The sequence below is a fragment of the Kryptolebias marmoratus genome, linkage group LG8 (genome assembly GCF_001649575.2).
Source record: "Kryptolebias marmoratus isolate JLee-2015 linkage group LG8, ASM164957v2, whole genome shotgun sequence".
Taxonomy (NCBI): Eukaryota; Metazoa; Chordata; class Actinopteri; order Cyprinodontiformes; family Rivulidae; genus Kryptolebias; species Kryptolebias marmoratus.
Window position 1 is genome coordinate 12,896,049 of NC_051437.1, and position 18,612 is coordinate 12,914,660.

An 18,612-nucleotide genomic window follows, 5' to 3' on the forward strand; every position below is an offset into this window, starting at 1 on the left:
GGCTGATGGTGTCGATCTGACAGTCAGAGGCTGACAGTGTTGATCTGACAGGCGGAGGCCGATGGTGTCGGTCCGACAGGCAGAGGCTGAAGGCGTCGGTCCGGCAGCCGATGGTTCTTCTACTGAAGGTTTGTGTTTCAGGTGCTCCTCTTCTCAGTTTAGGTTGTAGTTTCCTCCAGGAGCTGAACGGACCACATCCATCCAACCTTCTGCTCCTTCAGGAAGCTGAAGAACGACTCAGATGTTGGAGTTCTGAGTCGGTTCACACAAATAATTACAACAAACTGAACCGTTTCATCTCCGGGTTCTCCGGTTTCCTCCCACAGCCCAAAAACACACGTTAGGTTCCCTGGGAACAACTTGTCCCGAGGTGTGACTGAGAGTGAGCGGATGTTTGTCTCGTTTGTCTCTATGTGTCCCTGTGATGGACTTGCGACCTGTCCAGGGTGTCCCCCGCCTCTCGCACAGTGACCGCTAAAAAGAAAATGGATGAACCATTTCACCCACACTGACCATATTTGATACTTCCTGCCTTGTTGGCGTTCCTGTTCGGCTCGGGATACGTCCCACGGAAAATTAGCTTATTTTTTTTTAAAAACCAAGCACCTTTTATGACTTTAGTTTGATTTATGTCAAAACCCTTAGTTTCCCCTTTAAAACGCCTCACAGACCGCACAGAATCGTAAGCAGGGCCATGTTTGGCCCGCGGCCCTTCGGTTTGACACCCAGCCTCAGAGCCACCCACCCTCAGGTCTCAGGTCGCAGGTTTTACTCTTTTCAGTCCTTTTTCTAGTCTCAGACTCGGCGAACGAGGCGGAGCCGACTGACGTTTCGACCCAGAAAGACGAGGAAAGCCCGGGGAGATGAAGGCGGCGTTCAGTCACCCGGCCCGCCGCGGCAGCCTGGCGACGTCACCGAGCGCGTGAGGCGGCGGCAGAACCGAGCCCGGCAGCCCGACATGACGAACCGGTCCACACGGGCGGAAACACCCGGCGCCGCGACGGCACGACACGGGCGGAAACACCCGGCGCCGCGACGGCACGACACCGGCGTTAGCTCCGTCCGCTCCGGGGCGGGGGGGGCTTCAGAGATGACCGCGAGGCGATGTGTCCGCGCGCTGCTGCTGCTGCTCTGCGCCGCGCTGGCTCCTCCGCGCGTGGACGGCATCCAGACCACGTGCAGGGTGAGTCAAACTGGAGGGTCGGGACCCCGCCGTGGGTCGCGAACCGCCGACCAGAGGGTCTTGAATCCGTTTTTTTTTTTAATAGTTGGTTATTTTTTATTTTATTTTTTATTTATTTTAATAACCACAGTTGTCACAAGAGAGTAAACACAAATTAATTTGTAAACTGATTGTTTTATTTAGGGGTATAAATGTTTGTAAACCTTTAAAAAATCAGCAGGTTTGTTGCCATAGTTTTGCTTCAGAAGCACTAAAAGTGTGATTTTTTTTTTCCTGCCTGGGTTGGAATAATGGGATCATATTTAGGAAAAGTACTCAGATTTCCACTTGTCGTCTGGTTGTTTACTTCCTGTTGGAGAGATAGTCATGGGATCATTTGTAAATTTTGCTCCAACAGAAGCAAAAAAGACTTCAACAACCCAACAAGCAGATTGTTAGTTTATGTTTTAAACTTTATGACAAAAAATCAGCCAGTTTGATTCATCAGCCCGTACTTATTTTCTTTAATATGGAAATGGCGATAACAATATGATGGCAATATCATTTTTTTTGTTGTAACAAACTCAGTGTTTGGGGTGAATTAAGGTTTATTACTAGTATTTTTAAAACAATTCATCAGTGAACATTTGTTGAACAGCACTCTCTCAAAATATGTAGAAATTATGGAAATTTTTGTTACTGATAACTTTTCAGGTTAGAACCATTTAAATGCTGTAACTTTCCTATTTTCAATCCTAGATTCATGATTCTGGTATCATTTGAAAGCTCTTTCAATCAAATTATTTGGTTTTGTTGAAATTCTTGTTAACGTATGCTAATTTGTGGGTCGAAAGCAGAAAAGTTCAGTTTCCACTTTGAACTTGAAACAAGATTAAAAAATTTTTTAAAATAGCTTCAAAGTACATACTGCGAGAGAAATAATTATTTAATCCTCTGCTGATTTTTGTAAGTTTGCTCTCCCCGGGCGGAGACGGTTGGAGAACAGGTGGAAACTCAAAAATATGAGAAAACTGTGAGGGAGGGGGGAAGAAAACGTACGATTTTCAGCTGCAGTAAGACAGCAGCGAGCTTTGTGGTCAGATTTTTTTTTTAAATCACGGCCTGGGCACACAGCTCGTAAAACTAGGTTCTCAGCAGGTGCACGTTGTTTTGTTGCCCGCCTCCACCCACGGCGTACCCCCCTGCGTTTAGAGCAAACGATGAGAAAATGATTGTTATTTGTCACTGGCTTGAGTTTCAGACCTGAGCACTCTGGGCTGTAGCCTTGGATGGTTCCTGCCGTAAGCAGAGCTCCTGAGCAGGTGTCAAAAAATAATTCAGGGTAACTAAAATGAGAAAGGTTTGACATCTCCGTGACAACTCTGCAACTACTTTAAAAGAAAAGCTTTCACACCAATATTTTAAACATATTCAAAATCAAACACTGCGAGCTTCTGTGACTCACAAGACAAAACTGAGAACGTTTGGAGACGTTTCGGAGACTCCATCTCAAATGTCGACTAGTCTCCCAGTGAGACACCTCTGGGCTGCTACGAGTTGGACGCACAAAATCTAAAAAAAACCAACTATTTTTCACTTGGAGTCACCCTGAACACATTTGCATACATAACCCGGAATAAATTGTACATTCCTGTGAATGATGTGCCATTTTTTTCTTTTCCAATTTAGTCTTAAAGTGTCCTAATTATGTCTCAGCTCGATCCTTGTGTTGCTTTGAAATCACAGCTTGGTAGGTTGCCGAACGCTCCCGAAGTTGTCGTTCACGCTTTCTGACTCATGGCGCAGCAATGGGAAGAGTTTGGCGAAGAGTTTAAAGCGAGGAAACACCGAGAGCCTCTGGAAACTCTTTTGCAATTTGTCGCCGGCAGTCGCGACCCAGTGAGACGCTGGCTTTACTCAGTGGGCGGTCTCTGTTATTTATGGTAGTTTCATTTTGATGGAGAGAAACAGAAGTGGCAACTAAAAATCCCCTCAGTCGAGCACAGAGGCGGAAACATTATGTTTTGGGGCAGTTTTTGTTTTTTTAAAAAGGGTATAGGACAACTTTACTGCATTGACGGTCCAACAGAGAGGGCTGTGTACCGTGGCTGGGTGACCCGAAACATTGCGCCAAAGCAACTAAGGAGTGGTTAAAGAAGAAGTGCATGAAGGTCATGGCGTAGCCTTGCCAGACCTCAATCCTGTGGAGAGAGCTGCAGCTTTGAGTCGCCAAGCAGCAACCAGAAAATCCGACGGACCGAAAGAGTTTTTGTAAGTTGGAGTGGGCCAATAAGCCGCTCCTGAGGTGTGTAGAGAACTGGTGACCAGCTACAATCAAACGTCTTAGCAGCAAAGATTTCTCCACCGAGCACCAAGTCACGTCTGCTTGTTTCACTCAGTGACAGGGAAATCAGTTTGTAGCTTTAATGTTGTTGTTTTTTCTGGACTTTTAGTTGATAATAGGTTTCTCTTGCCATAAAACCAAAAACAACATAAAATGAGAAACTGCTAATTTCTTTGTAAGCGAGGAAAAAATCATCCAGGTATCATCTATCATATAATCATTCCCCCCTCCTCTGTTTTCTTGTAATATTCTTATTGAGCAGTGATAACTTCACTGAAACACTTCATTTATATTATATATTTAAACTTGCGTTGTCTGTTTTTCCTTTTATTTCAGATGGTGACTCCAGGAGGTGAGTTTGATCGTTTCTCTAACTTTTCTCCGCTCCGTCAGCTCGGTGACTTCATGTTTGTCCGTGTTCCTCCCTCCGCGTGGACAGATCTCACCGGGGAACAGTGTCGTATAACCCTGAGCACCGTCCAGACTAAACGCTCCCCAGAAGGGTACTCCGAATGCATCGGCGTCCTTGTTTGGATCAAGGCTGGAGGTACGTTGCCCGACTGCGTCTTCTGGTTGTCGGACACTTTATCATCTGCGAAGCGGCTGATGTTTCTGTGGCTCCGACGAAGGCCTCCTCTGAACGTCGCCTCTTCCTTCCAGACTTCAGTTCGAATTGGTCCCGGAGGATTGAGGTTGAACTCCTCTCGGACAATCAAATCATCCTCAGACCTGCGTGGAGAGGACAGTCAAACACGCCGCAGGTTCTCTGAGCAAAATGTCATTCTGAGTTTGCAGCTCATACAATGTATGTACATCATGTATTTAGTTATTTTCTGTTTTACAGCTTTCCTATTCAGAAAAAGTCAAATGTAAAGGGAGTCGCAAACATCCATACGCCCTGGTAAGAAGAGAGGGTTTTTTTGTGAATATAAAGCCGCTGACAGTGATTTCATGTAAATGTGACAGTTTTTATTATTCTTCTGTTGTGAAAGGTGGAACGTGCTTGTTTCTATGCTGATGCTAAACAGAATGTTTCGGTCTCGTACGGCACAAACTGCGCCAGGTTTTACCGAGTACCAGGTGAGGTGTTTTTAATTCTCCACCCTGTCATCTTTGCGCCGTTTTTATCTGCTCTTTAACCTAACTTTGCAAGAGAAGCCCTGTACGGAGTGAACCAGGTGTGACAATCTTGTTGTAGGTGGGAAACTAAAAAGCAATAAAAAGTCAACTTTTAAGTGTCGCAGGTGGACGTTGGGTTTCTTCCTCTGAGATAAAACCTACAAAAATCTGAAGCTAGAAATCTAACCTGTCAGAAATCTCCAATCCTTTTTTGCCCGTTATCTTCAGACTGGATGCTGCAAAGGCAGTTTACTTATTTCACACCATTTTTTTTGGCAGAATTGTAACTCAAAAGTAATCTGCCTCAGATTTTATTGCATGTGTCTTTAGCTGAGATCTGCAATTTACATCATTTATTCATATTTGTTTTCATTTTATGACTTGTGTATACTCAGGTCTGTCACCAACGAGGCTCATGTTCTGCTTCTTTTTGTGTGTTTGTGTGTGTGTAGACCCTCGGCCAGACTTCAGCCTTTCCGTGGACAGGATGTCTAAAACGGTCTTGGTCTCTGTCGATGAAGAAGAAGAAGTCAACGTCAGAATCTGCTTCCAACAGGGCAGACTCTGTGAGGGGTCAAAGCCGTCAGCAGTCGTAAGTATTCAAACCTCGTTGGTTTGCTCAGTCCTGGGAACGCGAGTTGCGAGGTCACGTCTGTTTGTTTGTCAAATTTCAGTACAAGTCGGCCGTCCTGAAGATCCCTCACATGCTTCCCTGTACCTGTATAGAGGTGAGCGCCGAGTAGATTTAGAAAAAAAGACAATTTTTAAGAAAAAAACAAACCAAAACAATCGTTTCGATGCCTGTTTTTCATGCTCGTTTGTGTCTCGTCTCCACTAACAGATGTATTACAACTACAGAGATGCAAGGAGAAATGTAAAGTGCCCGTTCCAAAATGAAACCATCTTGGGTGAGTGTGGCCCACGGTTCTTCGGTGGGAACCACTCATTCAGCAGGAAAACACAAACCTTACTCTGTTTTCATGTGAACATCTGGTTCTGCGGTGAGACGCGTTGTGACAGGAAGCTGCCATGGCTTGAGGTCTGAATTTAAAAAAAAATAATAAGAAAACAGAAATCTGACCCATTTAGGTGTTTATGAAGCTTTGTAGCAAAACGAGATCAAGTCAGAAGAGAATCTGCTTTTCAGACAGCTGACTGAGCATCACTGTTCCAAGAATGTTAGACGAGTTAAAATAGGAAATGATTAATTAATTAATTGAGTTTGGCTTGTGAAAATGATCATTTTTAGTGAGAAATACTGTCTCTCGTGCCTCTAATGACTAATTGAAGTGGCTGCCAGTGTTCTGTCAGCTGACAAAGTGACTGAATTCATAATCTTGTAGTGGAGATTTTAAAATAAAAGCACATCTGCTGTTCCTCTAAACTGTGCTGGCATAGAAGGAGAAGGTGGCAGCTCGAGAAAAAAGTAAATAACTTTAAAAAATGTGTAAAAAATTGTACTTAAGTAGAGCCCTGGACTAAATGTACTCAGGTATTATCACATTGGGGTTTCTTTATGGTCGATTTGTAAAGCCAGTTTGTTTGGTTTTAGCTCAAAGGCCCATAAATTTAACAGCATAATATCCGTACACGTTACAGTCTTCTACATTGTGAAAAAGGAATAAAATGAAACTTTTGTTTGCCTGTGATTTATTGATTGTAGCTCTGGGGCCTCATACGGGTCGAAACACATTCCTACCCCTGCTGCAGTTTACTGAGGCCACTGTGATTACAGCTCCGTCTCTAAAAGTAACCATACATTTTCATTAAAAGGAACATTTCGTATCAAGCTACATCCATATAAAAGTATCTGACATATAAGCATTAAGGCTGTAACATTTGCCCTGGAAAATATGGCTGTGTGCTTTTAAAAAGGGGCACAAGATTCTGACAGAAAATGATCCCCGCAGTCTTAAAAAAAACAATTAATTACAAACTCCAAGTGCATTAAGTCAAAATATAACATTAAATAACATTCAGTATTAAAAATGTAATGCTCGATCATAATAGATACTATAAATCAGCGTCTCCGCTGCTGCATTGAGTGTTTTGTGACACTTATGATGCAAAAAGTTCGAAAAGTCTTCTCATTTTTTGAACGATTAAATTAAATAAAATGTACAGAATCTTGAACTTGGGGGGAGGTCACTGAGTGGTAGTCTCATGGATGGTTCTGGGTGTAGCTGGGCAAACCTAGGCTCTTTTATTAGTGTTAATTATTGACCCACAAGGAAAAAAAGACGTCCCCTCTTTACACCTGATAACTGGACACATCCCACACCCAATAAATAAATAAAAGGGTCTAATAAACATGTTCCTGCATGTCTAATAAACATGTTCATAACGGTTGTGCAAGCTGCGATGATAAGCATCTAAATGTAAATATAGAGCGAGACAGCACTCATTATCGAGCATATAGACTCTATCAGTTACCATGTATCATTTACCAGGCTAGATGCAGAAATACTCTCTTGGTTTCTTGAGTAATGTTCTCATTGGGAGCATTTTGAAGTATCTGTCAGCTTGCTTTCGCCTCCACAAGCTCCTTCGCCAGTGAGCTGCGGTTCGTGCTGCCATCATTGCTGCCCCCCACTGGCTCACAAACATTACTGCCCCGTTTGTGTTCGTGAAATCTGACCGTAACTCGGCTCATCCAAAACGTTACAGAGAGCACAACCGAGTGCTGTGGAGGCATCAGAAAAGAGCCAATGATTTTTGTTTACACCCGTGTTTAGAGCCAATACACACAGGTCAGGGGCAACTCTGTCAATTTGCTGGACTTTTGACTGAATCGTAGTCAAAACAGTGGAATTATCTGTGTTTTTACTGTCTGTGTTCGTATTAATGGTGTCAGTGGGGCAGACGGTGCAGAGTTTGGTAACAAAATGCAGGAAGAGGAAATATCTTTAAACCACCACAGTCAAAGTGCTCACCAGAGATAAGGTTCAAACCACACACTCTGTTATCAGGCACATTATTTATAGCTTCGTACACCTCGAGAGCATTTGAGCGAACTCTCAAGAAGACGTTCAAATCCGTTTGAAGACAACCGACTAAGATTCTGTCTCCTTAACTCCGCTTTGGTGTCTAATGGAGGCAAATCCTGTTAATGTTTAGTGCAGATGTTACAGGAAGTCTGAGACATTTTTACTTAAAGCAGCATTTCTGTTTCTTTTTTTTTTTTTTTTAAATTGAGTTCTGTGAAAAGGTTAAGAACCAAAAATCGATCGATGTCTTACCTGTTTTAGATGGATAAGGGTTGAGTTGTTCCGGTTTGGTCCTTGCCCCAAATAAACTTGTAGTTAGCTTCTCAGTCTGGTCAGAATAAAACTGCTTCTCCAGACAGGTTTTATCTACAACAGGTAAGATAATAACTGTTCATAAGCTAATCACAGAACCCCGACTTAAAAAAAAAAAAGAACTATTGCTTTAAGACTTTAGTATTAGTGGTCATCCTTATATTTCACACAAAATATATTATGAATTATTCATTTATTGGGAACAAAATACAAGCATTGAGTTATAATTTTTCATTTTGGGTCACCTGTACCGTGTTATGGCAACTTCCTGCAGTTTTATCATTATCGTTTTGTTTTGTTTTGTTTTTTTGCTCAGTTTCTGGTTGGCTCTATTTAATGCACAAGCAGTAAATAAGTAATTTCAGTGTCTTTGTGACCGGTTTGATTGGAATTAGTAAATACAGACAAATGTAGCATTTGATGCCAGCGGTGCCTTCTTTTTTAATTAAATGTGATAAAAACAGGCAGAGATGTTGTTAGAGAAATACATAATTCACTTCTAACAGTAACAATAACAATAGTGGCAAACAGTATTGTTGGTAGGATTTTCTGAGTTATTAGAGGAATGATAGAAAATAAATAAGTAAAAAATTGACAGCCAATCAAACTGCAGCCCACAGCTTGGGCTAGTTTCCACCGGAGACTCTCCATCTTCTCCATGAAAGGCGCTGTTTCAGCAGAATAATATTAAATGTAATGCACAGTTCTTCATTCTTTGCAACCCGAAGAGGAGAATCAGACGACGACTGCACGCAAGCAACTTAATTCTTGCATTTGGCAAAAGACAGAAGTTGTCTAAGTTGTTTTGCAGAAAACTGCAAAACAACTTAGCTGGGGAAAATATGCTCAAAGATCTTTTTATTTGTTCCAGTTTTCTTTAGAAGATTTTATTTTTCTCATTGATGCATTTTTGTAAACTTCCCATCTTTACTGAAAAATAGAGTTTCCATATTAAAAAAGTTTGTTTTCAAACTGACTATTTGACCGTGCGTATCTGTAATAAACCATCCAGCAGATGTCAGCGACGTTCTGGACACGTCTGAAGTGGAGCCATACGAGTCGCACATAGAGTGGAGCTACAAGTGTCCCGCCAGCGGTCTGAACGTCTCGGCCTCCCTCTGCTGGAAGCAACACAAACATGTCTGCATCCCCGTGCTCAACTCCACGCTGGACAAGAAAGATGGCAATTCGCTGGTAAATTCAGCAGCCGTGCTGATTAATATCACTGTCTATTTTATTTTGTTTTTAATCTAAGGTGCTTTTCTGTTGAGCAGGAATTTAACCTGTTGAACGTGGACAAACATCCTCAGATGTGTGTGCAGGTGAGATGCACTTCTGAGCACAGAAACAAGTCAATTTGCCCTTTTTCATTTTTTATTTAATTATTTACGTACATCATTTTTGACAGTTTTCTATACAAGGCCACTCCCGTGTTTCTTGCCTCTTCAAAGATGGTGAGTCTGCTTCGATCTACACCAAAATATGTTTTCATTCTTTGACATCCTCTATTTATTTATTTTTTTTATATATTTTGTCTCTTGCAGAACAAATATCTTGGCAAACTTCCATCGAGGCAGGCAGACAGAGCATTTCAGTGCTTCTTACCTCCGCCGTGCCAGCGAAGTTCTCAGCCCAGCTTTGCGTCCTTACGGAGGGGGGGTGCGCACCCCGGGGAGCGCTTCACTCAGGAACGACGGTCTGTACAGAAATGCAGTGCATGCAAATAAACCAGTTGAATGGAAAAAAAGTCATTAAAAGGCCAGATGTGGCTCAGTGAATTAACAGAGTAAATGAAGCCTGAGGGGGGAAACAAACATGACGGAACACGGCGGAGGTCCTGTCGTGCTGTGGGCTGCTTTTCTGCCTCTGGTAGTTTCCACACTGAGCCCATTGAACAAAGCGTGAAACCAGTCCCCCGGTGTGTCAGGGAGTAATCGAATTGACAAATGTATCTAGAAAGCGTCTAGCCAAGAAACTTTAAACCTGACTGAGTTTTATTTATTTGTTACTTTTGAAAACAGATTATTTTATCGTTATAAAACAAACTCCGGCTGCGTATTCGTGGAAGTGGGAGTGATGGGTGTTCAGAGCTTTTTGTGTGGCTACAATAAACATCCAAGACACCGGGGTGTCTTGAAACAAATATTAGTGAAGGATGCAAATATTTATGTTAGATTTACATCAGTGTTTTTCCTTTTTTGTGTGTGTGTGTGTGTGGTTACTTTTTAATTCTAAAACCCTTTAGAATTAAAACCCTTTATTTTTGATTTGGGGCTGTTTAAAATTGCAGCCAGGATTGCTTGTGACCCTTTCTCATCCATTTCACAGACAGAAAACGCGGCACACAGAAGGATAAATGTGCCCGTTCAGACGGTGACGGAGAACCTCTGCGTGCAGGTAAAGGAAACTGCAGGTTTTGCATGACTGACAGTGTTTGTTTTTGAGTCACATTTTCTCAAATTCCAACTGATGTTTTTCGCAGGTGTGGCAATCAGATCCTGCCCTTACTGGAAGAAGAATTCTGTGCCTGGACTGTAAGACCTCAATAATATCCTCACTATGGGCCTAAATAAGTGCATCGGCCCATATGTGTTTGTCAGTTCACATAAGAATGCACGTGCCGTTTTTCTAAACGTGAACCTGCTGTTCATTTTCACCAGACACGCACAACAGGTGGGGCCTTTACGCAGCGGCAGTTTTGATTTTGGCGGTCTTAGCCACCTTATTTGGATTCTTCCTTCACCGTAGCACCAAGAGTGGAGCTGGAGGTTAGTTGTCTCGCTACGTAAACGTTTGACTCATTGGTTCGTTCATCTTGAGCCACAGTTGTGTCTTTGAGTGCCTCCATCATCCGATTTGTTCCCACGCCCTCAGGTTTGCTGATGATTCAGAAGCCCCTGCTGCTGGTGTGCTCGTCCGATCAGTCGAGCCAGATCTCCGCCGTTTGCGCTTTGGCCTCGATACTTCAGGGGGAGCTGGGCGCCACGGTGCACACAGCTCTGTGGCAGCAGAACTCCCAGAGGCAGGCTGAGAGTGGGGCCGGCGTGGCGGATCTGGGCCCGATCCCCTGGCTGTACGGGCAGTGGGAAGCGGTCTGTGAGGCGCAGGGGAAAGTGCTGCTTTTTTGGAGCGCCGACGCCAAGAGGAGCTACGACAGGTGGAAGGGGCAAAGGGCAGGCGTGGGCTGTGAGAGGATCGGAGAAGCGGCGGCGGAGGATTCGAAAGCGAATGGAAAATGGAAGAAGGAGAAACCGTCAGAAACCGCCGAAATGTTTGAGGAGAAAGACTGGCGCTCACAGAAGGAGCCATCGACTGTGATAGAGCCCGTGTTCACGGCTGCTCTGGCCTCTCTGGAAGGGGCGCTGCAGGAGGGCAAAGGTAAAGACGTCGCCATTGTCTACTTCCAGGGGCTTTGCCACAGCAGAGACATCCCGAGGGCCTTCAGAGGGGTCCCTCGCTACTGTTTGCCCTGGGATTTCAGTGATTTAATGCAGGAGCTGGCAGAGGTGAGAGCAGGGACGAAGAGCGGTGAGTTCAGGAGGAGCTGCGGGCACCGACTCCTCTCCAAGGTGATGTCGATGTGGCTGGCGCGTCAGCTGGCTCGGAGGCTGCAGACAGTCCTGCCTCAGACACAGGGCCACGAGGCCCACAGCGTCCCACCAGCATCAGATCGAGCGCGGAGCCGGCCCGCGGCGCCAAGAAGCGAACAGGAGCAGGAGCTTCTGTAAGCGGAGAACAGGGAAGCGTTCGTCTCCTGTTTCGCATACCAGACTCCTGTTCTTCTGGAAATGTGATCCTCGAGACTCGGGGTGGGGGGGCTGGTGTGCGTCGCTGCCGGGCTGCTCGCTAAAAAAACTATTCGTTGCTTGCCCCTACTTGTTTTGCATATCAAGGAGAGGTAAACACTCGGTCCTTGCACGTGCTTTTAACCCTAAACAGAGGCTTCTATTATGTTGCCTTTCGTGACTGAAGGCATCGCAAACACCTGCCTTATCGGCGTAAATATGCTAACCACTATGGAAATGTGCTTGCAAATTATTACCTCACTGTCTTCACTCGACCCTAATGATGTGTTCAAACGCTGGGACAGCACAGGCGACAAATTGTCTGAGTGGCGTTCACCGAAACGCACGTATTTGCATAGGACTTTCTGAACACAGACGCCGAGTGAAAGTAAGATTTCCCATTATCTAAGGGTGCGGGTCGACTGTTCGTGAGTTCACCGCACTCACGTGTTGAATGTTTTTATTTTGTGCCTCAAGTGGCCCGACGTTAAGTCTGCGTGTCTGTAGCCCTGTTACAGAGTATTTTTCTTACTACCTCCTATTTGTAAACTGAAGTTAAAAATCAACGTACGCAGCACTTCATTTTGCAAAAAGAGACCAAAAAAAAAAAAAAAGCTACAGCCAGTATTGTTCAAACATTTCAAAGTTTTTCAAAGCAGTTACCTCAAACCTCTGAGCATTAGAACGAGCGAAACACGAGGTGGTCCGTCCCCACGTCTTTCCCATTTTTTTCTGTCCTTCAAAGAGCCATTCACGATCAACGGAAATCTTTATGCAAAGCAAATTTAAACTGTAACCTTAGTGTCAGTCTCTGCGCCCAGATGTGTTTGCCACTTTAGCACATGTTTGTTCTGCTCTTAATGGCCTTGTATTGCAGCCTCAGTAAACAAAGTTGAGCTATTAAAGCCAAGCACTGTCAGCATTATACAAATGTGAATTCAGAATAATAAAATGCTTTTTATACATAAAAAAGTGCCTTAAATAAAATTATATTTTACACGTGTCACGTGTTAAATGTTTAATTGCCTTTTGAGCTCACTTTTGTCGTCATTAGGTGTCTTTTTTTAGGTAGATTATGTTCCAAAATCACATTTTTACTACCCTGACGCCGTCTCGACTGGAGTTCGCGGTCATAAAACGTTAGAGGTCAAGTCACAGCCGCAGAACATCCTGAGCGCTCGTCGTTTGTCGTGTAAAGAGAGCATTAAAGATCCCCAAACGGTGCAGGTGCTCGATAAGCCGGGGGGACGCAATAATTGGACATAACTGTCCGGCTCACTCAGATGCAGGTTAATGATTACATGTTGGCACACAACTGAAAGTACCGAGCAGCAGTTTCTATGTAAAAACCAACTGTAGCGACCGAACCACAGCTTCTGCAATGGTGGTGCTCGGGTCACGCGTGTTTCTGCGCCGCAGCACCTGATTCGGAGGTAGAAACGAGCCCAGCAGCTCGTCAACGAGCTCTGCTGAAGCCTGCTAACCAGCCGGCAAGTAAAAATGAGGGAAACGTCTAAAAAAAGCAGGCCAGAGGGGCTTGAAGACCAGGAAAGGAGCACAAGTTTCATTCGTGAAACTGACTGCAAAGTGCAGTTTGTTCTTTAGTTAGCCGTTAAAGGACGAAACACAAAATATTAACTTCAGCAACTCAAGACTAGTCTACCTGTTCACATACTTTATTTTTTAGTTGGGAAGGAGCACTGCACAGGCTTGAGTACCCCAGGAGGTTCATGTTATCTAATATATTTCAGAAGCCAGCTCATAGTGTCATCTGTCATTGCTGCCAGGTGATACCGATTTGAACGCTTCAGAAACTTGACTCCTCGTCTCAACGATCAGCGACTGCTTGCTCTTCTAAGCGCCTGTTTAGCACCTTGAAAACTGAGAATTGTATTAGCTGCTGCCCCAAAAGGGTAAAGTAGCAAAAATATTTTTCTTGTAACAGTTTTCTTCACTGGTTAGAAAAAGAAAAAAGAAATAAATAGCAGATCAGGAGGACCACGAAGATGAAGAGAGGTGCACTGGTCGACTGCCGCCTTGCAGTTTTTTAATTTAAGGTTGATTAGCTGAGGCAGCCGTCTTGAATCGGGTTGTGGAGGGTCATCCAGTGATTTCTTTCTGAGAGTTTTATTAAAATCTGTCCAGGGGTTCAGGAGGTATTTCACTAACAAACACACACACACACACACAGCAACAAGCAATAACAAATCTAACCTGAGTTTGACTGCAAGTTTTCAGCTATAGTTTTTGTTGTGGTCGGTTATGTCGGAATCATCGAATAAGCAGGCATGAGACTTCACTTAGCTTCAGTTCTCTCTTTATTCTTCTCTTCTTCTACCTCTCTCCTTTCATACATCGTCAGAGCTCCCCCTGCTGTCCTTTTCATGCAATAGCAAGACATAACATTTTCCCTTTTCCTGAAGCAATTACTTACATGTAACATTTGCACTGTATAACTGACAGCAGGAAACTAAATTTGTAATATTACCATTTCAGTAAGCCAACAGTAATATGAAAAGTTTAAGAACCATATTAGCTCAAGTAGCAACAGTACATTAAATGAATATCAGCACAGGAATAAAATTACCAGTTTCACTGTCCACCATAAGCATTACAGTATGAACATTTAACCTATTTATTTTTACTGTATTTTACTTTAGCAGACCAGTAGTAATCTTTACTTGTCTTACAGAACAATACCATTCTGAACAGGAGTGATTTTCATTAATTTTCACTTTATCTTACAAAACCTGTCAACCATCTTGGTGCATTTCTAGGTCTCTGACTCCTTCTAAGTACAGCAGCAGGTTCATTAGTGTTTTCTGGCAGTGCAAAGGTATCAAATACAGCATCATTGTTTTGTTCAAAACCAGCTAAGATTTGTTTTGGGAAGTGCGCAAGTTTTGAAGCATTCCACTTGCGTCCGTCACTTAGTAAGAAAGTGTTTTGTCCAACTTTCTTTATGACAGTCCGTGGTTCTGTAAATCTTGAAGATCCTTTGGAAACGTGCTCAGGTCTGCGAACACAAACAGTGTCACCCACTTTGACTGTTGGTACTTTAGCTCTCATTTTCTTGTCTGTGTATACCTTCATTTTATTTTGTTTTTGTTTCACCCTCTGTTGTATTTGGGCATGTGTTTTGCTTTTCAGTTCTGTAGGGAGTATGTTTAACTTGGTGCGCATCTTTCTGTTTCTCAGTAACTCAAATGGGGTTACTCCGGTGGTTGCATGAGGAGTAGCTCGATAGTTGTGTAGGAATTCTGTTACAGCTTCCTTCCATGAGCTGTGACTTCTTTCAGATGTTTGTATGCACTCCTTAAGTACTCTGTTGAATCTTTCCACAGCACCATTTGCTTTAGGGTAGTATACACTGGATTTTAAGTGCTGTATCTCTCTCTCTCTCAGAAAAGTACTAAATGCATGAGAAGTAAACTGACAACCATTGTCCGAGACAAGATAGATCGGATTACCTTCCCAACTGAACACAGTGGTTAAAAAGCGAATGATAACATCTGTAGTGACAGTAGAACTGAATGCAACCTCAGGCCATTTGCTGTAGTAATCTGTAAGTACAATAGCATAACGGCAGTCCCATGTAGCATTTTCAAATGGACCTGTAATGTCTATTGCAACTTTTTCCCATGGTTTACTAGGGAACTCAACTGGAGTGAGTGGAGCAGGAGCAGTTATGGTTACCTTATCACTGAACTGGCAGTTAACACAGGAAGCGATGACAGAATGTACAAATTTGTCCAGTTGTGGCCACCAGAAAAGTTCACGCAGTCTCTGCTTGGTACGGACAATGCCTTGATGTCCTTTATGTGCCAAGTCAACAAGCAGGAACAACTAGTCGATCTGTCAATCGCAATACCAGTGAACCATGAACCGACAACTCATGTCGTATCTGAAAGTATGGAGTAAGGTTCTCTGGAAGACCCTTTTTGCATCTGGGCCAACCTTTTTCAATCTGGTTGCGCAATAGTGACAGTTCTGGACAGCTTTCACTGGCAGAAGTGAACTCTGGAAGAGAAATGGCACACAGTGACTCTTTAAAAACAGCAGCGATCATGTCAGGTTCCTCTGTTGCCTCATTTGCAGCAGTTAGTGGTAGTCGAGACAGGCAGTCAGCAGTGACATTTTGATGTCCTGGACGGTAAGTGACGTCATATGTAAAGCAGAGCAGTCGAGCGGACCATCTGGCAATCCTTAGTCCAGCACGGCCAGAACCTTTAGAGGTGAGTAATGTCGTAAGTGCTTGATGATCTGTACGAAGAACAAAGCGACGACCCCAGAGGTAGGTTCTCCACCTTTCCACAGCCCAAACGCAGGCAAGAGCTTCACGTTCAACCGTGGAGTACTTGCGCTCAGCAGAAGAAAGAGTTCTTGATGCAAAAGCGACAACTCTCTCACTTTGATCTGAATGTAGTTGAGTTAACACTGTGCCCAGTCCATAATCTGAAGCATCAGTAGTAACATAGGTTGGTAACTCAGGATCATACAGAGCTAAGGCAGGACTATTGACTATCAGTTCTTTAAGTGAAGTGAAGCTAGACTGTGCTTCTGTTGTCCACTTGAAACTTAAATCTGTGGAGTCTCTGAGCACTGCACGTAATGGCTCAATAATAGTTGCAAAATCTGGAATGAACTTACTGTACCATGATGCAAGACCAAGGAAAGATCTTAGAGAAGATGTGTCGTGTGGAGCTGGAGCATGGATCACAGCAGTTACTCTGTCCTGATCTGGTTGAAGACCTTCTTTTGAAATGGTGTGGCCCAAGTAGTTTAATGAAGGTTGATTAAATTTACACTTGTGCATGTTCATTTTGAGTCCGGCATCAGTCAAGGCTTGAAGCACTCTGCGTAAATTTTCATCATGTTCTTTTTGTGTAGAGCCATAGCAGATGATGTCATCCAGGTACGCTTGTACACCTGGCAAACCTGCAAGGATGATTGACATCATTTTCTGAAACGCTGAGGGGGCAGAAGCTAAGCCAAAAGGAAATCTGCAGAAACGAAAAAGTCCATCATGGGTGATAAATGCTGTAATATCACGACTTTCAGGATGCAGAGGCATTTGGTGGTAGGCAGAAGCTAGATCGATCGTGGAAAAAATAGTAGCCCCTCGTAGGTTTGAGAATAGTTCATCCATGTGTGGTAATGGATGGCAATCAGCAACAATTACTTTATTTGGCTCCCGTAAATCAACACACATGCGTGGCTTTCCCCCGTCTCTTCTTTGTGTCACAACAATGGGAGAAACCCAAGGAGAAGCATCAATACGTTCAATGATGCCCTTATCCTGGAGATCTTTGAGCTCGTCTGAGACAGCTTGTCTTACTGACAATGGAAGTCTCCTGAGTTTTTGTTGCACTGGAACAGCATTTGGTAGTACATGTACTTTGTGTATGAAGTTTTTAGCGTAGCCAACTACCTGAACTGACATGTCTGAAGAACGATCTGACACAGTCTCTGGCACAGCAGATTCAACCGTAGGGGTAGGAGAAGTACTAGTAGTAATAACTTTTCGTCCTTCAAGCTTCATTTGTAAAGCCTGAAACAAATCTAATCCAAGAAGAGCAGCACCTGACTCAACAACAACCAGAGTACCTGCAGTGGAATGACTATCATGAGAAATAGTAGCTTTTAAGCACCCTTTTACAGAAATTTTCTCTTTTGCATAGGTAACAAGAGCAAATGTAGGTTCAGTTAGCACACAGTCAGAAAAGTAGGTGTGGTAAATGTTCTCAGGTATAATGGACACCGATGAGCCTGTATCCACAATCAGCTCAACATCTTTGCATCGTCCATTAACAGTCACTTGAACTGTGCAGAGGATCTTGTCTTGCACTGCATTGTTCATGTAAAGAACTGTGGGCTCATTAATGACGACTTCACGTACCTCCTTTTGAGTTGAACGGCACACTCGTGAAAAATGTCCCACTTTACCACACTTGTTGCAAGTCATTTTAGCAGCAGGGCAGGAAGGGTTGTTAGCAAGGTGGTTGAAAGATCCACAGCGGAAGCAGGAACGGCGGTTAGCAGCAGCTTGAGTCGTGGCAGGAGCAGGATCCGGCGGCTTCTTCTTTGTGTCCCAGCGGTGGCTTGGCTTTGATTGCTTTTGTATGGCCCTCACTGGAGCGGAAGCGCTAGCAGCGGTAGCATTAGAAAAGACGTTAGCATCTCTTAAGCCACTTTCAATTTGCAACGCCAATGTAGTAGCTTTAGCAAGTGTTAAGTCCGGTTCAAGCAATAGTCTGTCTCTTATGCGAGCATTAGCAACACGCTCAATCAGTTGATCACGTAGCATTTGGTCCTCCATGTTCCCAAAATCACATGTAGCAGCTAACTCCCGAAGAGAAGCTAAGAATTGGTTTACCGTCTCGTCCGGTCTCTGTGCTCGTTGTCGAAACTTGTGACATTCAGCAATGACGTTCACCTTCGGCACAAAATGTTCTTTAAGGGCAGCCATAGCAGAAGTAAATGTGTCTCCGGTATTCGGCAGGGTGTAGAAAAGCCTTTGGCCCTCTGTACCCAGGGCATGAAGTAGAACCGTGCGCTTTCTGGCATCAGGCCAGCTATCCCCCGATGCAGCTATCACCAACATGTAGTTGTCGAACATTTTTAGCCATGTTGGAAACGGTATCGCAGGTTCCCCTGGGCATGGCAGGAATGGAGTAGGTAAAGGCACAGAAATAGACATCCTCGTCGCCAATGTTGTGGTCGGTTATGTCGGAATCATCGAATAAGCAGGCATGAGACTTCACTTAGCTTCAGTTCTCTCTTTATTCTTCTCTTCTTCTACCTCTCTCCTTTCATACATCGTCAGAGCTCCCCCTGCTGTCCTTTTCATGCAATAGCAAGACATAACAGTTTTGAACCCATGTCGTCTTTTTATTAATAAGA

The 18,612-nt window shown here is 43.7% G+C and overlaps 1 protein-coding gene across 2 annotated transcripts; it reads left to right on the top strand.

Annotated features, from left to right (window-relative positions):
- Positions 1-6: 6 nt before the first annotated feature.
- Positions 7-12,712, top strand: LOC108231913. 2 transcript variants are annotated; one of them, XM_017409330.3, is made up of 17 exons: positions 7-1,183; positions 3,843-3,858; positions 3,946-4,053; positions 4,167-4,267; positions 4,351-4,407; positions 4,499-4,586; positions 5,078-5,217; positions 5,300-5,353; positions 5,467-5,533; positions 8,937-9,118; positions 9,199-9,246; positions 9,333-9,378; positions 9,469-9,620; positions 10,253-10,321; positions 10,407-10,458; positions 10,585-10,692; positions 10,799-12,712. In XM_017409330.3, the coding sequence occupies exons 1-17, from the start codon at positions 959-961 to the stop codon at positions 11,650-11,652; spliced, it is 2,367 nt and encodes a 788-aa protein (XP_017264819.1). In that variant the 5' UTR covers positions 7-958; the 3' UTR covers positions 11,653-12,712. The 2 variants fall into 2 exon arrangements, with proteins under 2 accessions (XP_017264819.1, XP_024860269.1); XM_025004501.2 differs by having other exon boundaries at positions 8,940-9,118.
- The last annotated feature ends 5,900 nt before the right edge of the window (positions 12,713-18,612 follow it).

Coding starts and splice junctions, on each gene's coding strand:
- LOC108231913 (XM_017409330.3), top strand. CDS start 959: ATGACGAACCGGTCCACACGGGCGGAAACACCCGGCGCCGCGACGGCA. Junction 9,247..9,332: donor ATCCTCAGATGTGTGTGCAG/GTGAGATGCACT, acceptor CATTTTTGACAG/TTTTCTATACAAGGCCACTC. Junction 10,459..10,584: donor AAGAATTCTGTGCCTGGACT/GTAAGACCTCAA, acceptor CATTTTCACCAG/ACACGCACAACAGGTGGGGC.